The sequence below is a fragment of the Cololabis saira genome, chromosome 6 (genome assembly GCF_033807715.1).
Source record: "Cololabis saira isolate AMF1-May2022 chromosome 6, fColSai1.1, whole genome shotgun sequence".
Taxonomy (NCBI): Eukaryota; Metazoa; Chordata; class Actinopteri; order Beloniformes; family Belonidae; genus Cololabis; species Cololabis saira.
The window spans coordinates 39,955,619-39,980,227 of NC_084592.1; the positions used below are offsets into that span (position 1 = coordinate 39,955,619).

A 24,609-nucleotide genomic window follows, 5' to 3' on the forward strand; every position below is an offset into this window, starting at 1 on the left:
TGTCCCCATATGCTAAAACCCACCATCCCCCCTAATTCTTTTTTACAACTCGAGTACTGGAGAGAATGATAGAAATAGGGAAAAAGTCAAACCCAAGACACTAGAATAACTTTTCACCACCAGAAAACCAAGTTCTTCTTATGTTTCCCACACAGATACGCACCAATGTGAAACTAACTTCACATGTGCACTCTGGTCATTCAACTGGGAAATGAGGAAGGGCTTTGTTTTCTGTTGTGAAAGAGCATGTCATCAAGATCCAGCAATGTAGATGCAACACACTTAAGCTAATAAACACAGTTGTGACGGGATCAGCGGTCCGGCGCACAACGTAAAACTAAACTAGTTAAATGTGTTAACTATGCTCCTCTGCCCAGACACAAAACAGGCTCTTACATGCATCTTTGCAGTTGAAGAAAAAGGTTGTTTGGTCTGGCCGGTCAGCGTTCCTTGGTGAACAGCTGGATGGTTACGCTCCACAGGTAATCCTGATAAAGAGCGGCTCTCTCTCCTGCTCTCCTAAGCTCAGTGTGGATGAGGGGATGCAACATGGGCACAGCATCTGGGCCTCCTTCAGCTCCTTCAGCCAGCTCGGTCTGAAGGCGTTCATGTCGTCGGGGCATGCAAGGGTCCCTCGTTCGGCTCATCTGGGGCGTGGAACGTTTGCAGGTCACTTGTTGCAGCGCTGCAGACTATGGTGGCCATTTCGAGGCAACCAGACGCTTATTCCGTCACAATCATGGGGGAGGCCGGCCCAAAGCTAGTAGCTCTTCATGCTAAAATAGGAGCTGTGGCCTTTTCATAGCTCACAGAGAACTCCATGGGACAGTGGACAGGGCTGAGTGAGAAGAGATCTTTGGAGAAAGAGAGAGGGGGGAGCCTGCCTTTATAGCCGGGCCTGGGCTGCCATAAATCTGTAACATCCTCCCCTAGGGTTGCCACCTTTCAGAAATAGAAATAAGGGACCGCCTGATTTCAGCAGCGCAGGAGCCAAAAAAAAAGCCCCAAAACGTCTAAACTGAATAAAAATGTGTTTATTTTATATGAAAAAACAAAATGCTTTGATTTAAAGTTTAAAGTGCTTTAATAGCATTGAACTTGCATGACTGTATAGACAGACAACCATACTAGCAGCTGAAATATCCTCCTATGCTACGTATGTCCACATCAGCCCAGATGTAATATAGCCTACAGGTGAAGAATATGGTGTAAAAGTTAATTTATTTCAATAATTCAACTAGAATATGGTGTAAAAGTTAATTTATTTCAATAATTCAACTAGAATATGGTGTAAAAGTTAATTTATTTCAATAATTCAACTAGAATATGGTGTAAAAGTTAATTTATTTCAATAATTCAACTAGAATATGGTGTAAAAGTTAATTTATTTCAATAATTCAACTAGAATATGGTGTAAAAGTTAATTTATTTCAATAATTCAACTAGAATATGGTGTAAAAGTTAATTTATTTCAATAATTCAACTAGAATATGGTTTAAAAGTTAATTTATTTCAATAATTCAACTAGAATATGGTGTAAAAGTTAATTTATTTCAATAATTCAACTAGAATATGGTGTAAAAGTTAATTTATTTCAATAATTCAACTAGAATATGGTGTAAAAGTTAATTTATTTCAATAATTCAACTAGAATATGGTTTAAAAGTTAATTTATTCCAATAATTCAACTAGAATATGGTGTAAAAGTTAATTTATTTCAATAATTCAACTAGAATATGGTGTAAAAGTTAACTTATTTCAATAATTCAACTAGAATATGGTGTAAAAGTTGAGGAAAATACAGTACAAATCGTGTCCCGTATTAGTTCAATACGGGACGCAACATTTTTTTCTCAAATAAAGGACAATTCCGTATTTTACGGGACGGGTGGCAACCCTATCCTCCCCTCCTGCGATTTGAGGTTCATGCCGAATGAAGAGGCTATTCCTAATCACCAAGTGCCGTAAATGCAAAGCCTGCTGGGGCTTTGAGTCATTTTGGAGGTTGCTTTGTTTCAAACCATGCTGTAAGCTGTAAGAATTGGTTCTCAGAGCTAGGCCTCAGAATTGAAATCGTCTTTTCATGTTCCACACAGGACTGTGGCCCAACAAGGGTCAACTGCATACAGGTGCTGATAATTTTCAGCCTTTGGTGAAGCAGCTGCACAGTTTCCTGTAACAGCAGTTTGCTGATCTGGAGCATTCAGGTGTCTGTTAGAGAGTTAAATCTAACTTTTCTTATCAACACATCCATGTCCTCGCACTCTGAAGCTCCAGCTGGAATAAAGGAAATGCTCCAGGGTGCAACAAAATTCGCTTGTAAAACAACGTGAACCAAAGACATTTTCAGTTAGAACAGAATAACCAGTAATTACCGTATTGTCCCGAATATAAGACGACCCTGATTGTAGGACGACCCCCTCTTTTTCAATACTAAAATTTGAAAAAATACTTTTTTTTAACACCAAATTAAATTTTTATACAGAAAATAACTACAGTACATCTGAAACAAATGATTATAACAATATATTTGAGAGAAAAAGCATGTTATTTTGCCTCATTCAAATCATGATCTTGAAGTTTGCATCATAACTACTTCGACCCATTTTTCTCCAGATTGCCGCTACGTTTCTCCGTTTTCTGTTATCTCTTCTGTTATTTTCTTCTCTTTTCTTTCTTACCGCTATTTTTTATTTTTCTCCTTCATGCTACTGCTATTTTTATTCTTATTATTCTTCTTCGTGACAGGGGTTCCTTTGGCCTGGGGAGTTAAGTTCGGCATTCGCTTTAAAGATATCTTGCGCCATCTAGCATTGTGAATGGGTATAATGTCTAGACCCCGAATGTAAGACGACCCCCACTTTTTCAGTCTTATTTCAATGCAAAAAACCCCGTCCTATATTCGGGCCAATACGGTAATATAAATTAAAGGCGTTAAATCTTAGACTTAAAATGTCATTTCACTTCAGTGATAGTGTTGACAGTGTCCCTAAAGATAAACCAAGGTTATTTTAATGTTGTTAGTGTACAGAAAGTGTATAAAAAAGGGACAGTACTTACCAAAAGTGGCCTTAAATCCGAAAGAGTCAACCGCCAGATGTTGAATATATAAATGTCAACAGACACAAGATGGGAGGGATAGTTCATCTTGAATAAAGTGACCATATTAATCTAGTCCTGACACCTCTGTGTGGAGGTGTTTCACTCGTGTCCAACCAGAATAAGAGACAGAGACAGAGCAAGGACATGCTGGAGAGATCATATTTCTGGGAATGTCCTGGTGTCCTCCTGGAAGGGCTGGAGGAGGTGGCAGGTCTGCTTCAGCTGCTGTCTCCTCTGGGTGAGGTCTGATAAGTGGAGGTGGGTGGGTGGAAGGGTGGATGGATGGATGATGGATGGATGATTGGATGGATGGATGGGTGGAAGAATGGATGACATGGTGAAAATGAGGTTGCATGATGAGATGACTAGGGTCAGATGATTTTTATTATATTTGCACAGAAAAAATACAAGCCATGGAATTGATTGCACGGCTTTCACGTGATTGTAAAGACAACAAATGTAGAAATAGCAGCTCGGCTTCTACCAAAGACGAGGGAAAGTAATTTTCCAGATGGTATAAGATCATCTCTGGAGCTCAACTCAGATCCCGACTCTCTCTTGGTTTGTGTTTCCAGAGCAGCACCAGTTCCAGCTGAGGTGCCACATGTATCAGGCTCGAGGTCTCATTGCTGCAGACAACACGGGCCTGTCAGACCCGTTTGCCCGAGTCACATTCCTCTCTCACAGCCAAACCACCAACGTAAGTGTGTGTTGTTCTGTTCGTCTTACTGCAGGGCCGTTCCTAGCTTTTTGAACACCCCGTGTTTGGGCCCCCCTAAAAAACGTAGATGCCTGTATATATTATTGTGATCAGCTGGATAACTAACCCTTTTAATGTAAACCATAAGCCTGATGAAGCCTGGGATGAAATGGAGTCTGACGCCCTGATTTGTGAAAATAAAAATATTTGACCACCTAATTTCAAGGTAAAAATATGAGCCAACCTGAGCAGTAATAGTGGAGACTTCTAGGTTTGAGCTGGACTTCTTTGCGGGTTTTCTCACATCCAGATCATCAGTCAGACTCTCAGCCCCACGTGGAATCAGTGTTTGCCAATGAGCCGCGTGCTGCTGACTGGCGACCTGCGGCACATCCAGGAAGAGCCCCCACGCATCATCATAGAAGTGTACGACGACGACGCTCTGGTAACGCCGGCGGCAGACAGATGAGTCAGTGATGACTCCTTCAGGTGAGAGTCCGCTGAACTTGTGTTGTGTGCAGGGAAAGGCTGAGTATCTGGGGGCGACCGTGGCGGTCCCGGAGGTCCGTCTGTCGTCCGAACCCTACACCCCACCCACCCTGCAGTACAGCCCTCTGCACTGCGGCAGCCAGTCAGGAGGAGACTTGCTGGCTGCGTTTGAGCTGCTGCAGGTCAGTCGCGCTTGTTCCGCTTCACACACTTCTGATCACAATAAAGCAGCTTGGAGGGCAGATAACATTTAAATGTTGTCATAACTGTTTTTAAAGTCGCATGTGTTGAAATTCTGGGATATTGTCAAACTAAAAACTCTACAAATCATATTCAAAGCGAGAACTGATTCACTTCCAGGGAATTTACAGAAAATGTTTTGTGACAGGGAGGGGGGTTATAATTTAAGAGGAAAATTTAATTTAAAAAAACAATGTTTTCATTCTAAAAGGAAAAGCATGTGTATATCAGTTGTTGGAGTGGATTTATGGAATGGGTTGGGTGATGGGTTGAAGCAATGTACAAATATAAATCAATTTAAAAAACGGTACAAAAAGGAAGTTCTGGGAAGTTATTTGGTTGAGGAAGAGTTATGTTAAGGCAATATGGTGTTTGTTAGCTGGTTAGGTGCAAAGGCACAACTAATGGGAAAATTGGTAGCCTATTAGGTAATTGCAGCTATTTATCATTAACATTTATGTTTAATTTATGATAGAGGTAACAAAGGGGCAGGGTTAAATAAGTTTTACTTCAACCTGCTCCTTTTCGGACACTGTTTTTTTTTTTTTTTTTTCCCCTGTTTGTATTGCTTTTTTTCTGTATGTTTTGAATTTGTTTTAAAATCTTATTTTTTATGTGTTCGAAATAAACAATTCAATCAATCAATCAATCAATCAATCAAAATCAATAACGACGGTGCAGATTCCCGATCCCAGCCAGCAGAGTGTTCCAGACTTGGAGGAGCAGGAGGGAATGTACACGGTTCCTCCAAACATCAGGCCAGTTCTCAGCACCTACAGGCTGGAGGTTCGGATGCTCGCGTCCCTGACTGATCAACATCTCTTCATGTTCTAACCACGAACTATGCCATTAAAACATGTTTCCACCAGGTGTTGTTCTGGGGTCTGAGGGAGCTGAAGAAGGTTCAGCTCTTGTCTGTTGATCGACCACAGGTTTGAAAAACGTCATGTGGATGAGCACACTTGTACAAAGTATTCAGGAGATATACAGTAGACATGGAGAATAAAAAAATGAATTCATGTCTGTATACCTGTTGTATTTTGTCCGCAGGTGTTCATAGAGTGTGCAGGTAAAACGCTGCGTTCTTCTGTCATCCAGAAGTACAAGTCCAACCCAAACTTCACTACGCTGGTCGATGCCATCGAGCTGGTGAGGCAAATACATGTAAAACATAGGGCTGGGCGATATATCGAGATTTTAATATATATCGATATATTTTCAAACGCGATATAGTACGAGACAATATCGTTTATATCGATTTAAAAAAAAATATAAAAATATATTTTTTTATTTTTATTTTTTTATGATTTTGATATAGCTTATTTTGTGAAAAATTTACTTGAATGTTTTATTTGAGATTTGCACAAATGTTTTGTTATGCAGGGAAAGGATATTGGTTTTATTTTATTCAAGAAGCATTTTCATTCTATATATGCAGGCAGTTTATTTTTATTTCATTTGTTTTATACATTTTGATATTGTGCAGACCTCTGTTAACAAAGGTACCTGTGTGACATTTGGCACGAGGCTTTGTATTAAAACTGACTGTTTTTTTAAGGGTTTGCCTCAGGAAAAAATGAAGCTAACAGAGATGCTATGCTATAATGCTTTGGGGGAAACCCCAATTATGGCACAGAAAAAATATCGATATATATCGAGTATCGCCATTTAGCTAGAAAATATCGAGATATGACTTTTGGTCCATATCGCCCAGCCCTAGTAAAACATATGAAATACATCGCAGGGAATCCTGGAAGTGTTGCTTGAATTGTGGCATCCTCTTATGAACTGGGGGGGGTGTTGATTAAATCAGGGAATCAAAAAATAGAAAGAACTGGATGATTTTGCTTACAATCAATTATCAAACGGTGAAAGATAAAAGATTTTCACTCTGTTGTGCTGCAGGAGTTACCCGAGAACGAACACCTCCATCCTCCTCTCAGTATCACGGTTGTGGACTGGCGGGCTTTTGGCCGCAGCACGCTGGTCGGAAACCACATCATCAATAACCTCAAGGCTTTCCAATACACTCCTCTTCCAGCGCCGCCTGCAGCCATCCAGATACACAAGCCGCCTCCAGGGTCCTCGCCAGTGCCAGACCCGCCCAGTGTCGAGGGTAACCAGCGCGTGTTCTGGTGTTTTTGACGGCTGTGCAAGCCAGTGTTCTTGTAGTGTCCGTCCTGAACCTGATGATCAACTGATGTCTCCTAAGGGGAAGGACCAAAACAAATGGCTTCGCATGGACTTAAATGACTAGGACACTTCTACCACAGAGAAGCAAAACTACAAAAACAGAGTCAAAGATTTGCAAATTAATCTCAAAAGTTATACGATGCATTTAACAACCAAGAGACAAATTAAAACAAAACAAGACCCAAGTGAATTCTCTACTTCAGGACTATTCAATTGGCGGCCCGCGGGCCACATGCGGCCCGCCAGGAGCTTTTATGTGGCCCCTGGTCATATTTCAAAAAAGGTTGTGTTTGTTGAAAAAAAAGAATTTTTTTTTTTTTTTTTTTTTTTTTTTTTTTAAATAATATTTTTATAACTGGCTACTATGGACTAAAATGGTTGTGCTCAATGCTTAATATAATATTCAAATAAGGAAATCTTGGTGGAAAGTGGTGCTTTGTCAGTATGGCGTGTTTTATTAAAAGTAGGTCAATATCAATTTCATTAAGTTTGCACAATGCATGGTTTCAAAATGAACTTGCATTCAAAATAATATTTCTTTATCTGAATATTATATTTAACATTCACAATTACTAAATCTGGAGACAATTAATACATAATTCATATGTAAACTAGATATATTCAAATGTATAATACAAATGTATTATATTTACATAAGTCTTCGTCTTTGAGTGCAAAATACATTTTGAAAACCCCCACATTTTCAAATTGTGCGGCCCTCTCCATACAGTCCTTTTGCAGACGTGGCCCCCGGCCGAATCTAGTTGAATACCCCTGCTCTACTTAATCCAACTATGAAATGCTAAGCGTTTATCTTTCGTCCAGCAGGACTGTTGCCGGATGCTGGGGACACCAGTTCAGCTGTGACATTAACTCGCCAGGATTTCCTCATCACCGTGGAGGATGAAGCTCCGCCTCCACCCATCTCACCCCAAGAGCCCAAGAAGAAGAAGGTGAACTTACTTCATGCACGACATATCTTTGTGAATCACATGCACTACTTCCTCTCTCACGTTCATTCATGTTTGACCTCCAGAGTGGCTCAAAGAGCACCCATCGCTCCACCAAGCGGCGGAGGCGGACCATCGCTGACGAATCAGCTGAGTGCGTCATCGACTGGTGGTCTAAATACTACGCATCTGTGGAGAAACAGGTGTGTTGAGCTTTGTTCAGAAAAAAACACCATGTCTCTTTGAAAACGTGAACACGAGACTTCCTGTTTGTGTTTCAGGACAAACAGGACGGTTCTCCCTTCCCCCACGTCTTTGAAAAAGGTAAGAATACACAAGGCTCAGGTAATAGTCAAATTCATGCTATTACCTCATTCCAAACTGACATAAAAAGAGGGCAGAAGTATTTCCATGTTCAAGAAGTTGTAGAAGTGAAAATAATATAAGTGAAACTTGACACTTTTGATCCACACATACACGTCCATCCTTCTGTTTTTCTGCGAATCTCTATTTTGAAGTTTTAGTGGATGTTTCCTGTTTAAGAGCTCATTTCATAATACCGGTACCCACTCTTTGGAGAGTCTCCCACTGGTTCAGAGGGCTTTTGAAGCCTCTTTTTTTTTCTCATATTGTGCAGTGGCACGCTGCAAATTTGCAGCAGGAGCAGGCCTGGATCACACCCACCTTAGTACAGTTACTGGGTGGCATGGCTGTCGTAGCGTACACTAACCCCCCGTGGTATTACTCCATTCATTCTGATCAAACATAGCCACACGTTCTCAATTTAAACGTCACCAAAGCGAGTGGTGCCAGAACTGAGACAAGGACGATCGGCGCTCCAATGGGATTCTGCACCACTAGGACCATGGACCAGGACCAGGACCAGGACCAGGAACATGGGGAGCAGAGCGGCTGGAATGTCATTCTATGTAACTTCAAATCTCTGCACAGCGTCGTTGAGTGTTTTGAAAGACTCTTATAAAGAAAATGTATTGTTATTATTATATAACAACGACCTTGAACTCCTCAAAGTTGGATTCCCGTTCACCCACTCCGTGGCTCTGAGTTTTGAACAGTTGTCTCCAGTCGATGCCTGGCAGCAAACTGTTGAAAGAGACATTTAAAGATTGGATGATGAGAACAGCGGGTCATTCAACAACCCAACACAAGTGGCGCTGGAGACCAAATATGGAGCCTTAAGAGGAGGAACAGTAAACTAACTCGTGTCAGCAGCTTGTTTCTACTGAGGTGATGGAATAGACCAGGGGTCGGCAACCGGCGGCTCTTTAGCGCCGCCCTAGTGGCTCCTGGAGCTTTATCAAAAATGTTTGACCTTTTTTTCCTTTTTTTCTTCTTTTTTTCAATTTTTTCTCTTTTTTGTCTTCTTTTTTCCTTTCCTTTTTAATCTTGACATTTCAACTTTTTTCTCGAAATTTTGACTTTTTGGTCAACATTTCGACTCTTTTCTCGACATTTTCGACTTTTTTCTCAACATTTACACTTTTTTCTCGACATTTTGACTTTTTTCTCAACATTTACACTTTTTTCTCGAGATTGTACTTCAACATTAATCTTGACATTTTGACTTTTTTCTCGAAATTTTGACATTTTTTTTGAAATTTTGACTTTTTTTCTCCACATTTTGACTTTCACCATTTGCCTTCATTCCAAGACCTTTCATTTTTTGCGGCTCCAGACATATTTGTTTTTTGTGTTTTTGGTCCAATATGGCTCTTTCAACATTTTGGGTTGCCGACCCCTGGAATAGACTCTTTGGGTAAGGATTCAGACATGCAGCTGATGGAGCCGAGTCCTTTAGGCTTTGTCACTTTCTGGGGAACAAAAATAACCTGCTTGGTCAAGCTGCAAACAAATGCAAAATAATATACTCCATTAAAGAAGTACTCCACTTCTGAACAGAACAAAAAAGCTGATTCCAGGTCTGAGCGCTTTATGTCTGCAGTAGACTGTCCAGCAGGTATCTGCTGACCCACGTACATTATTGTGCATTGCAGCTTCGCCGTACGAGACTTTACTCAGCGATGGAATACACTCTTTGGGTAAGGATTCAGACATGCAGCTGATGGAGCCGAGTCCTTCAGGCTTTGTCACTTTCTGGGGAACAAAAAAAAACCTGCTTGGTCAAACATTTACTGCAGATTCTGGGAACTGACTGCATCTTTCTGGACTCGGTGACACAGCTGCAGGCGGATGCATAGAGCTCTGTTTTTGTTTGTGTCATGGTGTTAAATCAGTGGAAGTCCTGTCTCTCTGATCTGCATGATATTCCTGATGTTACTGCAAGCTGCATTTGCACACCACACGCGTTGAAATAAAGATATAAATGTCTTTCTGCTGCAGAAGTTGAAGGGAACACTGTTTAAATCACCTGAGGGGCTCAGACCTGACTGAGATGTTGCCTGCTTTTAAATGCTGTGTGTTCACCTAGTACATCATGTTGACCTCCCCTGTGTTTTGTGTCAGGGTTTCCCACTGAAAAGGTGTTTTTTCTTTTATCTTGTCCCATCAGTCAGCAGCCAGTCGGATGGAGACAAAAAGAAGAAACAGAAAGGAAAGGGAACATTGGAGCTTAGTGTTGGTCTGCGTACTAAAATAGCCACACTGAAGGTATTTAATCTACAAACACCAACATCCAATAAGATCTCAGCTCTGAAGATAAACTTCTCCAACTTTGTCATTTTTGAAATTGGCTCATTTTGCCCATTTGGGAAAAGAAGACCACTTTAGGGACGATCAGGGTGATGGTCTGTTGCAGAAATTCCAACCAAATACAGTAGCAGCAGGGCCGCCGCAAGGGGTGTGCGAACCGTGCGACCGCACAGGGCCTCGCGCCCCAAGGGGCCTCGCGCTATGGGCCGTTTTTTTTTTTGTTTTTTTTTCCCAAAAAAAAAATTTTTCAAATTTTTTTGTTTTTTTTTCGTTTTTGTTTTTCGTTTTTTCCCTTATAAATATCAACAGACACGTTCCATTACAGACCTAAATGTGTACTAGTCTGTGCATATCAATAAATATATGTGCAATGATGCGCGTGTCTGTTGTTCAATACAACTGATCAGACCAAGCGCAGACACAAGCTGCTCTGATCCAGACGGTGGAGTTGGAACAAACTGTCACACAATGTCGAGAGAACAAGACAGAATCAGAAAATTTCCATCAGGGGATGAAAAAAGAAAAAAACTAAAGAAAATGGAAGAGTTTAATGCCTCTCTGAAAGGCTCGTTTGATAAATTTGTTACAAAAATCACCGATCCGACCGGGTCTCAAGCAGCCGTGGGGCCCCGCGTCGAGGCAAGAGATGATGATGAGGCAGGGGAAGGTATCCAGTATTTTTCTAATTGGAGAGTTAAAATTGCACATATAGACACTCAATCCGACCCGAAAAACCCCAAAATTTTGCGCGCGCTCGCTACACTCACGCGTGAGGGGCCTCCCCCCCCCCCGCCATTTCGCACAGGGCCTCGCAAATCTCCCAGGCGGCTCTGAGTAGCAGCATAGATCTACGAACATACAATCGACTTCTTTTACCTGGACAGCGGTTATTTGTGGTATTCAGTTTATCTTTATTTATATTCTGCCAAATCTCAAGAATATAATTCAACTTATTCCAAATGAGTGCAGAGGAAACCAACAGATTGCACCAGTGCCCCATCCTGCGCAAGCATAAGGCGACTGTGGAAAGGAAAAACTGCCCTTTAACACGTCTTATAGGGGAAACTAATCCTTATAATCCCAAGTCAAACTATTGACTTGGTCAAATGAAAATATGTCTGAGGTCTTGGAGGAGTGACTGATACTTTCATGACGTAGTGGGCTCATGTGGGCAGGACTGTGTGCAAGTGCAGTGGACTCCACCATCAGAACTGGCTCTGAGCCGCACAAACGTAAAAGCTACTGTAGGTTAGAAAGTTATCTGAAGTGTATTTCTAAAAATGAGTCTACAATGTTGAAAGAAAATCTCTTTGATCTGGAGACTGACGTAAGACTATATGATTGTGACGATGTGTGCAGCTGTACACCAGGGAACTGGAAGCAGAGTTTGAACACTTTGATGACTGGGTGAACACATACGAGCTGTTCAGAGGAAAAGCCAATGAGGAGGAAGGAACATCTGAGGAAAGGTTTGTCGGGAAGTTTAAGGTAAGATGCCAACTCGTGACAGATTCTGTGGCAGCTGTTGTGCCCTGAGAACCATGACGTATCTTCACGTCTTCGGATGCTGCTCTTCAGGGACGATTCTGCCTGTATAAGCTCACTGACAGTGAAGCCGAGGACTGGGACGATCCTGCTGACACAGGCCACTTCAGAGTCAACAGAGGGATCCCCCCCAACAGCCGGGTCCAGGTCCTCATAAGGGTCTACATCGTTTCTGTGAGCCTTGCTTCAGTTCTGGGCCTCATTTCCAGATAACAAACTGACCAACAGCATTTTCAATCCTATCTGCTTTCTACCCAGGCTTCTAACCTGCACCCAGCTGACCCGGATGGGAAGGCAGACCCGTACGTTGTTTTGCGACTCGGTAAAAATGAAATCAAAGACAGAGACAACTACATCCCAAAACAGCTCAACCCTGTTTTTGGAAGGTAAATCACTGTTTCTCTTCAGCTGCAAACTTGTTCAGCTTTTCCCAGAAGTTCCATGTCTGAACCTGACCCATCAATTCAGAAACGGACACTTCAATTAATATAGATGGTATTGAAATTAATAGAGTAAGAGAAACCAAGTTTTTGGGTGTCATGCTGGATGAGAATTTGAATTGGAAATCACATATCAATTATACAAAGATAAAAATATCAAAAACAATTGCTCTGTTACACAAAGTTAAGGATTTATTGGACAACAAAGCATTGTACATTTTATATAACACTCTGATTGTTCCATATCTGACCTACTGTGTTGAAGTTTGGGGAAATGCCTGTAAAACATATATTCAATCAATTTTCATTCTGCAAAAAAGAGCCATAAGGATAATTAGTAGAAAGAGATATAGAGATCCAACAAATCCATTATTCCTTCAGTTAAATTTGTTGAAATTTCATGAACTAGTAGACCATAGTATTCTGCAAATTATGTTTAAAGCTCATAAAAAAACTTTACCAATCAACATTCAGAAAAGATTTGAAAAAAGAAAAAGCAAGTATAACTTAAAAGGAACAGAGATTTTTATAAAACCAAGATGCAGGACAAAATTGATGGAACGTTGTGTTTCTGTGAAAGGAATCAATTTATGGAACAATCTGAACAGAGAAAACAAAGAATCCAAATCAAACATTACATTCAAAAGAACAATTAAAGCCTGTATGTTAAGGAAATATAACGAAAAATGTTGAGTTTGATTGACATACCCGTAGGCGGTGGTAATTTTATTTAATGTTATTTTAATTTTATTTTAGTTGTTTTTATTCACTTAGTTTTTTTTTTTTTTTTTTTTTTTTTTTTAATTATTATTAATTTATGTTATTTGTGAAAGGGGCAGATCAGATAAGATTCTTCTTCTTTCTGCTCCCTTTTCATTCATAAGTTAGGAACATTTGTATTTGTGTTTGTATTAAATTGTTTTGTTTTTTGAATGAAATAAAGAATAAAATCAATCAAATCAAATCATCTTCCAGGTCTTTTGAGATGCAGGCCACGTTTCCTCAGGAGTCTCTGCTAACGGTGCTTATCTACGACTATGACCTGGTGGGAGGGGACGACCTGATCGGAGAGACTCGCATTGACTTGGAGAACCGATTTTACAGCCGTCACAGAGCCACCTGTGGACTCCCTACCGAGTACAGTCTGTAAGTGTAGGCACTCCTTCCCCTTTTCAGCAAAAGTAGAGACGACACATCAGGAGAAACATGACCTGAAGGTTTCTCACTAAAACCCTAACATTTTATACATCTCCTTCAGTAAACTGCTATATTTTCCTCCAGAGATGGTTACAACGCCTGGAGAGACTGTCTGAAGCCGTCCGAGCTGTTATCAAAGATGTGCCGAGAACATGGTGTGGACGGTCCTCACTTCAGTCCGGGACGCATCATCGTGGCAGACAAGGTTTTCACCGGCAAGACGCTCTACATGAATGATGGTAAAGATGGTTCTTCCAGGAGGTTCCTCGTTTACAAGCTCGGTATTTAGAATCAGTATTCCGACTTTTCATAAATAGATGTATTTGCAGAATACAGGAAGGGTTGAGCCATAATCTTCTGCTCACCCCACTGAGCAGGTCTGACCAGACAGAGTGTGGACAAGCAACCATCTGAGGGTGTACTGGGATCTTAGAGATAGATCTTTTGGAACCTGTTGGCTTTTGGATGGGGTCTCTGTGGACGGGATTACTCCGCACAGATCTCATCAGGTCCCAAAAAGGCCGGTATCTGTGGAGTTTAAGGACCAAATGAAGACCCCAGTCAAAGCTTAGTACCGTATTGTCCCGAATATAAGACGACCCCGATTATAAGACGAGCCCCTCTTTTTCAAGATTCAAGTTTGAAGAAAGACTTTTTGAACACCAAATTCAATTTTTATACAGAAAATAATTACAGTACATCTGAAACAAATGATTATAACAATATATTCGAGAGAAAAAGCCTGTTATTTTGCCTCATTCAAATCATTATCTTGAAGTTTGCATCATAACTTCTCCTCAGCTGCAGGTTTACCTGCCGATCTTCCACCCACTTTTCTCCAGATTGTCGCTACGTTTCTCCACTTTCTGTTATCTCTTCTCTTATTTTCTTCTCTTTTCTTTCTTATACTATTTTTATTTTTCTTCTTCGTGACAGGGGTTCGCTTTGGCCTGGGGAGTTAAGTTCAGCATTCTCTTTAAAGATATCTGGCGCCATCTAGCGTTGTGAATCGGTATAACGTCTAGACCCCGAATGTAAGACGACCCCCACTTTTTCAGTCTTATTTCAATGCAAAAAACCCCGTCTTATATTCAGGCCAATACGGTAGTTACTGTTAAAGCTCTTCCTTGAGTGCAACAAGATGAACAGTGTTTACTTAGATCTCCTGTTGTGGCTGATCAGCAAAGATTTGAGAACTGGAAGGTCAATTTATAGGAGCGGCTCCATGTGAGTACCTCACAGGGGTCAATCCAGGTACTTGGGTGGTAAATGGTCATGTGCCGAAAATAGGGGTCTTATTTGGGTCCCACACAAATTAACCACGTAAGAAACCCAACTGGGCAATTAACATGGGGTCAAAATACAACCAGCAGACAATCTAATGTGTGACTGCATGTTTCAGCCCATTTCTTTTCTCCGATGGGTCCCACATGTAAATGCTGGCCAGGTTGAAGATGAGCTGAACATTTATCAGCGTTTCATAGCTCTGTCATCCTATTAGGTATTTGCTGCAGTCTTTATATCTTCGTGATGCTGTCACTCTGACAATATGTACATGTGCATTCAGACCAACCAGTGGAGTCATATGAGCACCTGTCTCTGAAGATCCTGCACCGCTGGGCTGAAATCCCAGCTGTGGGATGCAAGATGGTACCAGAACACATCGAGACTAGGACTCTGTTCCACAAGGATCGGCCTGGAATGGACCAGGTATTTTGTCTAAGTCAAATCTAATTATCACCAGACTGAGAGTTTTGGTGTCCAGTAAAATAACTATGTTTGACCAGTAGGGATGGGCGGTATGGACTAAAACATTTATCACGATAATTTCTGGCATTTATCCCGATAACTATAAAAAATGACGATAAAAAAATACCAATTCAACTCCACCTTTTTAACTATAAATCTATCTCTCTCAGATCCGCCATGTTTGTTACACAAAAACGTCATCAACGGGAATTTATCCTCCTTCCTTCCTTCCTTCCTTCCTTCCTTCCTTCCTTCCTTCCTTCCTTCCTTCCTTCCTTCCTTCCTTCCTTCCTTCCTTCCTTCCTTCCTTCCTTCCTTCCTTCCTTTTTTCCCCTTCCTTCCTTCCTTCCTTCCTTCCTTCCTTCCTTGTTTTCTCTCCTTCCTTCCTTCCTTCCTTCCTTCCTTCCTTCCTTCCTTCCTTCCTTCCTTCCTTGTTTTCTCTCCTTCCTTCCTTCCTTCCTTCCTTCCTTCCTTCCTTCCTTTTTTCCCCTTCCTTCCTTCCTTCCTTCCTTGTTTTCTCTCCTTCCTTCCTTCCTTCCTTCCTTCCTTCCTTCCTTCCTTCCTTCCTTCCTTCCTTCCTTCCTTCCTTCCTTCCTTCACGTACGTTGTGCGTGGATTTAACACAGAACCATAAATCATTTTTACACAAAAACATCAATGGGAATTTATCGTTTTTACCGTGAGATACAAATTCTTATCGTGAGGAATTTTTTTGACGGTATATCGTGAACGGTAAAATATCGCCCATTCCTATTGACCAGTATATTTTAAAGTATGTTTTCCTTTACCTCATATGACACAAACTGTAAAAAAATATTTAAAACTGATATGAACTGGGCCGCTCAGGTGCAGTGGGTTAAGCAGCGGTTCATATACTGAGGCTACAGTCCTCCTGCAGTGGTCGCAGGTTCGAATCCCGGCCTGCGCACCTTTGCTGCATGTCATCCCCGATCTCTCTCTCTCTAGCCCTTTCATATCTGCAGCTTGAATAAAGGGCCACTAGAGCCCAAAAAAATCTTTAAAAAAAAAAAAAAAAAAAAAAAAAAAAGCTGATATGAACTACTAAAAAGAAATGAATGCATGTGTCTGTGCTACAGCCGCTAATGGGTGTTGTGAGGAACTACGTGTGTTCCCATGATCACACTCAGAGAATCAGGATTCCCAACGCTGGAAGTGTTTGGTTTAAGTAGTTCAGGAAGTTAGTGTAATATGATGTACTGTCATCTGAGTAGGGATGGGCGGTATGGACTAAAAAATGTATCACGATAATTTCTGGCATTCATCCCGATAACAATAAAAATGACGATAAAAAAATACCAATTCAACTCCACCTTTTTAACTATAATCTATATGTTACACAAAAAACTCATCAACCAGAATTTTTCTTTCTTTCTTTCTTTCTTTCTTTCTTTCTTTCTTTCTTTCTTTCTTTCTTTCTTTCTTTCTTTCTTTCTTTCTTTCTTTCTTTCTTTCTTTCTTTCTTTCTTTCTTTCTTTCTTTCTTTCTTTCTTTCTTTCTTTCTTTCTTTCTTTCTTTCTTTCTTTCTTTCTTTCTTTCTTTCTTTCTTTCTTTCTTTCTTTCTTTCAGGCTCATTTCTTTCAGGCTCATTTCTTTCAGGCTCATTTCTTTCTTTCTTTCTTTCAGGCTCATTTCTTTCAGGCTCATTTCTTTCTTTCTTTCTTTCAGGCTCATTTCTTTCAGGCTCATTTCTTTCTTTCAGGCTCATTTCTTTCTTTCTTTCTTTCAGGCTCATTTCTTTCTTTCTTTCTTTCTTTCTTTCAGGCTCATTTCTTTCTTTCTTTCTTTCTTTCTTTCAGGCTCATTTCTTTCTTTCTTTCTTTCTTTCTTTCTTTCAGGCTCATTTCTTTCTTTCTTTCTTTCTTTCTTTCTTTCTTTCAGGCTCATTTCTTTCTTTCTTTCTTTCTTTCTTTCTTTCTTTCTTTCTTTCTTTCTTTCTTGCTCATTTCCTTCCTTACGTCATCAACGGGAATTTATCATTTTTACCGCAAGATGACAAAATTCTTACCGTGGGGAATTTTTTTGACGGTTTATCGTGAACGGTAAAATATCGCCCATTCCTACATCTGAGGTCATGCAGGCATGTATGTGTGTGCGTGTGTGTGTGTGTGTGTGTGTGCGTGCATGCATGTAGGGCCAGGTCCAGATGTGGATAGACATGTTCCCCATGGACCTGCCACATCCAGGACCATCAGTGGACATTTCACCTCGGAAACCAAAAGGGTGAGACTCGGCTGTCTTACCACAGCTTATATTGTTTTATTGCATGTTACATCCAAATGTTTGTGTTTATTTAGGTACGAGCTCCGTATTATCATCTGGAACACAGAGGACGTCATTCTGGCAGACAGCAACTTCCTGACGGGGCAGCAGTCCAGCGACATTTACGTCAAAGGGTAATAACATAAATGATCAGTGGTGTATTGTGGAGTCTACTGAATTATTGTTGTTATTGTTCCTCAACTCTGAGTACCTCATTCTTCTGACGTACACAGATTGTTTTCCTGCAAGTACCTGCCCAGGCTGGTACTTGTTGCCTTCATTGGATGCATTGATGCATTGTTCTCTGTGAGATTTTATGATCAGCGAGGCGGATTGATGTTTAGCAATGTTGCAAAACGACATTACGGTTCATGTTACTTGTGGAGGTTCCTTGTGTGTGGAGCTCCTTTCTTTTCCACATTCCTGTGTGCTTCCTCCAGCTGCTCCAGTTTCCTCCCATCCCTCCACTTATTGGTTGGGTCACAGGGGCAGTAGCCAAAGCAGGGAAACCCAGACTTCCTTCTCCCCGGCCTCTTCGTCCTGCTCTTCTGGGGGAATCCCACGGCGTTCCCAGGCTAGCTGAGAGACATAGTCCCACCAGGGTGTCCTTGGTCTTGCCCGGGTCTCCTCCGAGTGGGACGTGACCAGAAAACCTCACCAGGACTGAGTGCTCCCCTGATGCTGGAGTCACTTCGTCTGGCTCCTCTCCATAGGGAGGAGCAGCAGCTCTGCTCTCAGCCCCTCCCGAATAACCGAGCTTCTCACTCTCTCAGAGAGCTCGGACCGCCTGGGGAGGAAACTCATTTCTGCCGCTTGTATCCGCGGTCTTGTTCTTTCACTCACTACCTACTGCTCGTGACCATAGTTGATGGTAGGAAGGCAGATAAACTGGTAAATGGAGAGCTTTGCCTTTGGGTTCAGGTCCTTCTTCACCATAACAGACCGATGCAGAGTCCGCATCACTGCGGACTAGGGCTGTTCGATTTTGCCCAAAAATAAAATCTCGATTTTTTTCTCTCAAAATACAATTTTCGATTATGATTATTTTGTGAATTGACAAAAGGCAAAGAAATGATTTCAAATATGCTGTTTTTTTATTGAACATTTGCACCATTGGGCTTTAAGTGCAAACTTTGCTCTTATTAAACCAAAAATGAATGAATAAAGTGCAAAACTCTGTAAAAAAAGGTGAAAAAAAGTTTTAAAAAATATAATAAAATATAAAGTTTTATCTCTGGAAAAAAAAAATCAGCAAATCAGCACTTGCAAACATACAGTAAGTTATATTTCCAATTAAATAAAACAAGAAATTTTCTAATTAAACTAAACTGGGTCTTTGCATGCTAAATAATAATGCAACCCATGAAGGAGGTAGAGGTGTGTAATGTCACTCATTACATTTGCTATTCACATTTGCAAGTTTTTTGCAAGGAACACGAGCTGGTCTACTGCATCTGGCTTGAGGGATGCCCGGTGGCATGTTACAACGCCCCCTCCTACACTAACGAGCCTCTCCCATGGGGCACTTGTCGCAGGTATTGAGAGGTATTTCCATCAATCATTAATATGGTATCAATCATTAATATGTGTGCAGACAAGGTAAAAAAAAAAAAAAAAAAAAAAATTTTTAAATATTATTTTTTTTTTGAAAAATCGATTTTACGATTTTCACGTTTTAACATCGTTCTAATTACATAATCGCGATTACGATTTAAAATCGATTAATCGAACAGCCCTACTGCGGACGCCGCACCGATCCGCCTATCGATCCCACGCTCCATCTTCCCTCCCACGGTTCAAAAATGAACATCTTAGGTGAACTGGTGATTCTAAATAGTCTGCAGGAGTGAGTGTGAGCATGCGGGATTATTTGTCTCAGTGACCTTTCCAGTTGTACCCCACCTCCCTCCCTGTGACTTTACCCCTGTTATCAGAGTTTTCTGCCCAACTTTGGGACTCTGCCTCTCTAAGATGCTGTTTTTATACCCAATCACACCGATCTGTTGCTGATGAATTAACTTAACTAACTGTGAAACGTTTTTTTTCTGGCTGTTTCCTTTCAACCTCATGATCCCACAAAAGAGCAAACTGACCCACAGACTTGCAAAATGAGAGAATAAACGTTAGTTTACACGTGCAGATGGACCAGTAAGAAAGGGGGACTTGCTTAAACTGCAGCTCGGTGTATTGAATGAATGAATGAATGAATTGAATGAATGAATGAATTGTTTATTTCGGTTACATTACATTATTTGCAATTCAAACTGTGTGTGTGTAAATGACAAAACACTTTCATACAAGTTTACACTCATCAGTTTCACACAAAAAATAATAATAAACTCTGTAGCCGAAAAAGGAATAGGCTGAAGCCAAAGCTTATATTTGCCTACCCTGTACTTTCCAACAGAAAACCCAGATTATCTGCAATATGAAAAGAAACAAAAAGAGAAATTTCCCTTTAAATTGTTCTGCTTAACCAAATTATACTCCAATCATTTAGCATTGTAATCCTTAATTATTTTACTTTTCAATATTTTTTTAAAATTCAACAGAGATTTACACAGTTTCACTTCATCACTAAGTTGATTCCATAATTTGACTCCCAAAAATGAAACACATCTATATTTAACATTAGTCCTCACACGACATCTTTCAAAGACCCACAGCCTTCTTAAATTATAATTTGTTTCTCTTAATTTAAAGAAATGCTGAAAACAAGCAGGAAGGCTATTATTCTTAACTCGAAACAAAATTTCTAATGTTTTTAAATATACAATATCTATGAATTTTAATATGCATGACTCTACAAATAATTTATTAGTAGTGTCACGATAAGAAACCTTATTTATTATTCTTACAGCTCTTTTCTGGAGTTTAACTATAGGGTCTATATAAGTTCTATACGTATTCCCCCTAACCTCCACACAATATGACATGTATGGCATGATAAGAGAGAAATACAGTATGTGCAGACATTTTTTATCCAACAGATCCCTTGTTTTGTAAATTATACCAATAGATTTAGACAATTTCTGCTTAATATAATCTATATGTGGCTTCCAACACACCCTCCTGAGAGCTCAGCACTGGCAGGAGGGGGTCGTCCATGTCACGGGTGGCAGTCAAAGCCTTGCTGATCCTCGGCTTCCAGACTGTTTCAATATTGTTTGTTTTAATGCCTCATTTTCAGCTGCATTCCTCATTCTGTCGAAGTTTTACTGCAGCCACACAACACGCTGTTTTCTTCCCTGAAGCTGGCTGAAAGGTTTAGAGGATGACCGCCAGGAGACAGACGTACACTACAACTCTCTGACTGGAGAAGGAAACTTCAACTGGCGCTTTGTGTTTCCCTTCAGCTACCTGCCTGCTGAGAAGGTACGCACATACCGCACGGACACAACCCTGAAAACGTTAACATGTTCATGCAGTCGGTACTTCTCCCTCTCACAGGTTGTGGTGGTGGAGAAGAGGGAGAGCATCTTCTCTCTGGACAAAACGGAGCAGAAGCTCCCCGCCATCCTCATCCTGCAGGTCTGGGACTTCGAGACGCTTTCTTCAGATGACTTCCTCGGTGGGTGTGCATCATTGGTGTCCTTAGGCTTATTTTAGGGGGGCTGAAGCCCCCCTAAATATACTATCTATATATATATATATATATTTTTTTTTTTAACAAAAAAGTGCAGACAAATTCAATACACGCAGGAATATGAGTTTAAATAAATAATAATATAACCTGTCATTATTCACTTAAATATGATCACATATCATTTGGTTTCCCCTGACTTCACTGTGTAAGGTGGAGAGCCCCATCAGCGCTTAGTTATGCAATCTTGTTGATCTAGAGCAGTGGTCCTCAACCTTTTTTCAGTGATGTACCCCCTGTGAAATATTTTTTCAGCCAAGTACCCCCTAACCAGCGCAAAGCACTTTTGGTTGTAAAAAAAGACCTAAAACAAAGCACTGTGCCATCAGTAAGTGATTTATTAAACATAAAAATATTGCTACTACGCTTCAACGACTCCAAGTGATTCCAAGTGATTTACAGGTGAAGCCAGGTGGCATTTGACAGGTTAGGTGGAACCATCCTGGTGCGGCTTTAGAATAATAAGTTGAATAGCCTACTCCTGAAGATAAAATTCATTTTATGAATTTAGACTTATATTTTCCTCAATTATTTATGAAATATTAATTTTTAAACGATTTTTGCATGGATGCTACTTTTTAAATATATGTATATTTTAAAATCTCACGTACCCCCAGGGGTACGCGTACCCCCATTTGAGAACCACTGATCTAGAGAACAGCCACATTACTGAACATCAGCTGCACCTTCAAGCTCCCTGCACAGTCACAGCTGGACGTTCACGTCACGAGCCAGGCAGAGAGCAGCAGCAGAAATGGACATACGTAGAGTTAATGAAAAGCTACAAAAGACAGAATGTCCTTTCTATAAATGGTATTGACATCTTGATTAAAACATTTACTAATAAACATATTAGAGAATGTTTTTATAATGCAAGAAAAATGACACCAGGAGGGACGTTTTTCTTGAAAGCTCTTTTTGTAAATATTAATTGGCATAAGGTGTTTAGATTTTAGATTTTGTTTCACAAATAAAATCAGAGAAATACACTTAAAAATACTACATAACATATATCCATATGACACATATATTTCAAGATTTTGTGATATTGATAACAAGTGTACCTTTTGTAAAACTGAACCTGAAAGTGTAACTCACCTGTTCTATGGTTGCTCATATTACATTTGGGAAATAATTTGAGAACTACATACTGTGCAAAACAACATATAAAATCAACATGGAAGCGAAAAATGTTATTACTTACTTTGAACTTCAAAGAGAAAACAATTTGCACTATTGTCAACCTCTATATTTTATTTAGGTAAATTCCATATTCATAAAAGTGCATTTCCAAATTTAACCCCATTATTTAAGCTGTTTTTGAAGGGTATTGAAATTGTTTTTTTTAAGTCTCTTAAATTAATCACAAACAAGAAATGTGTATCAATAATTGATATTCAAGTTTTCAACCAATAGGTTGTCACAATTACAGATCTTGATATAGATATATATATATATATATATATATATATATATATATATAGATATATATATATATATATATATATATATATATAGATATATATATATATATATATATATATATATATATATATATATATATATATATATATATATATATATATATAATATTTTAGTGAAGTCTGTCACACCATGTTTATTTTTCTATTCTTTATTTCTTATTTTTTTCTGTCTTTCCTTTGCAATACATACTGTATCTGTTTGTGAAATGTGCTCCTAACTACGTTGACACGTCCTATTCATCTCTTGGGGGCTAAGCCCCCCATGTCCTTGAAACCTGTTGACGCCCCGGGTGTGCATCACTTCTTCTCACATGTGTGTTTGTGATTGCAGGCACATTGGAGTTGGACCTTCACGGATTCCCTCACGGAGCAAAAACAGCCAAGTCATGTAAGGCGGACTTGCTGACGGACACGATGGAGAGAATCTCCATCTTCCAGCAGAAGAGGGCCCGAGGCTGGTGGCCTTTCAGCAAGTCTGGCGAGCTCACGGTACAAACACACGGATATCATGCAGTAGAAACTAACGTGAAAGATCACAGATGATGGACATTCGTTGATCCTGCAGGGGAAGGTGGAGGCAGAGTTCCACCTTGTGACGGCTGAGGAGGCTGACAAGAATCCTGTGGGCCGAGCTCGCAAAGAGCCAGAGCCGCTGCCAAAACCAAAGTAAGGTTACGCAAACAGAGTCAGAAACACGTTGTCTGGACTCCCATCTCCACTCTCTGGCTGTGCATTTACACTAAGCCCGTAAAGTCAGAATTTTGTCTCCACAGTGTAAACTTCTGCAAAGCATATCAGTGTTCTTTGCATTAATATGGGTCCGGAAAACCCCTGACACGAGAGCCTAGCATATACGTTTATATGGAGCCAAATCAAGGCCAAAAGTTTTGCTAATTTGAAAATAAAATTTGAACCTGAAAATTATTTTTTACAGTTTCAATTTTATTTTTTTCAGTATCAGATCTTTTTTTCAGTTTCAAATCTTTTTATTTCAGTTTCAAATCTTTTTTTCAGTTTCAAATCTTTTTTTTCAGTTTCACGTCTTTTTTTTCAGTTTCAGACTTTTGGCCCCGATCTGGCGTGGGGGGCGTGGCATCAACGGAGAGGGGCGTGGCATCATGAGTGACAGCATAACAGAGAAGGCGGGGGACGTTCCTCAGTCATGTTGCCTTCAGGAAACGTAGGTTGCAGAAGTTATCAGTAGAAGTATGATTCAACACTGTATATACACCATATTCACGTGATTGGCAGTGGAAAAAACTGATATTAGTGACACATTTCTGTTTAAAAAGGTGTTTTAGATCGTACTTGGTAGTATATGGAAGTGGGAAATGTCAAACTTTAAAGTGTCTGTTGAACTGTACAGTCTGGCATAGTTTATTGCTTTTATACTGCGATTGGTGCCAAGTACGGTCTAAAACAGCTTTTTAAACAGAAATGTGTCACTAATATCTGTTTTTTACACTGCCAATCACGTGAATATGGTGTATTGTTGAATCATACTTCTACTGATAACTTCTGCAACCTACGTTTCCTGAAGGCAACATGACTGAGGAACGTCCCCCGCCTTCTCTATTCTGCTGTCACTCATGATGCCACGCCCCTCTCAGTTGATGCCACGCCCCCCACGCCAGATCGGGGCCAAAAGTCTGAACCTGAAAAAAAAATTTGAAACAGAAAAAAAAAGACGTGAAACTTGAAAAAAAAGACGTGAAACTGAAAAAAAAAAAGATTTGAAACTGAAATAAAAATATTTGAAACTGAAAAAAAGATCTGATACTGAAAAAAATTAAATTGAAACTGTAAAAAAGAATTTTCAGGTTCAAATTTTATTTTCAAATTAGCAAAACTTTTGGCCTTGATTTGGCTCCATACGTTTACACCTGGCATTAAAATGTGTTGATGTTAAGGGCATCTTGAGGGATGG

The 24,609-nt window shown here is 40.1% G+C and overlaps 1 protein-coding gene across 3 annotated transcripts in view; it reads left to right on the forward strand.

Moving 5' to 3' along the window:
* The window catches only part of fer1l6 (fer-1 like family member 6), a 51,603-nt gene that overhangs the window by 24,792 nt on the left and 2,202 nt on the right, over window positions 1-24,609 (forward strand). For 2 of the 3 annotated variants that reach the window (XM_061724101.1, XM_061724100.1), the window contains exons 22-45: window positions 3,678-3,802; window positions 4,113-4,247; window positions 4,324-4,473; window positions 5,213-5,317; window positions 5,401-5,463; window positions 5,582-5,680; window positions 6,437-6,647; window positions 7,553-7,677; window positions 7,761-7,877; window positions 7,956-7,998; window positions 9,690-9,734; window positions 10,205-10,302; window positions 11,704-11,832; window positions 11,923-12,063; window positions 12,148-12,275; window positions 13,305-13,475; window positions 13,611-13,765; window positions 15,094-15,236; window positions 17,428-17,516; window positions 17,591-17,689; window positions 20,810-20,930; window positions 21,006-21,126; window positions 23,014-23,171; window positions 23,248-23,348. In XM_061724101.1, coding sequence (XP_061580085.1) covers window positions 3,678-3,802; window positions 4,113-4,247; window positions 4,324-4,473; window positions 5,213-5,317; window positions 5,401-5,463; window positions 5,582-5,680; window positions 6,437-6,647; window positions 7,553-7,677; window positions 7,761-7,877; window positions 7,956-7,998; window positions 9,690-9,734; window positions 10,205-10,302; window positions 11,704-11,832; window positions 11,923-12,063; window positions 12,148-12,275; window positions 13,305-13,475; window positions 13,611-13,765; window positions 15,094-15,236; window positions 17,428-17,516; window positions 17,591-17,689; window positions 20,810-20,930; window positions 21,006-21,126; window positions 23,014-23,171; window positions 23,248-23,348 — 2,872 coding nt within the window. The remainder of the gene's footprint in view (window positions 1-3,677; window positions 3,803-4,112; window positions 4,248-4,323; window positions 4,474-5,212; window positions 5,318-5,400; window positions 5,464-5,581; window positions 5,681-6,436; window positions 6,648-7,552; window positions 7,678-7,760; window positions 7,878-7,955; window positions 7,999-9,689; window positions 9,735-10,204; window positions 10,303-11,703; window positions 11,833-11,922; window positions 12,064-12,147; window positions 12,276-13,304; window positions 13,476-13,610; window positions 13,766-15,093; window positions 15,237-17,427; window positions 17,517-17,590; window positions 17,690-20,809; window positions 20,931-21,005; window positions 21,127-23,013; window positions 23,172-23,247; window positions 23,349-24,609) is intronic. The other variant, XM_061724102.1, reaches the window with a different exon arrangement.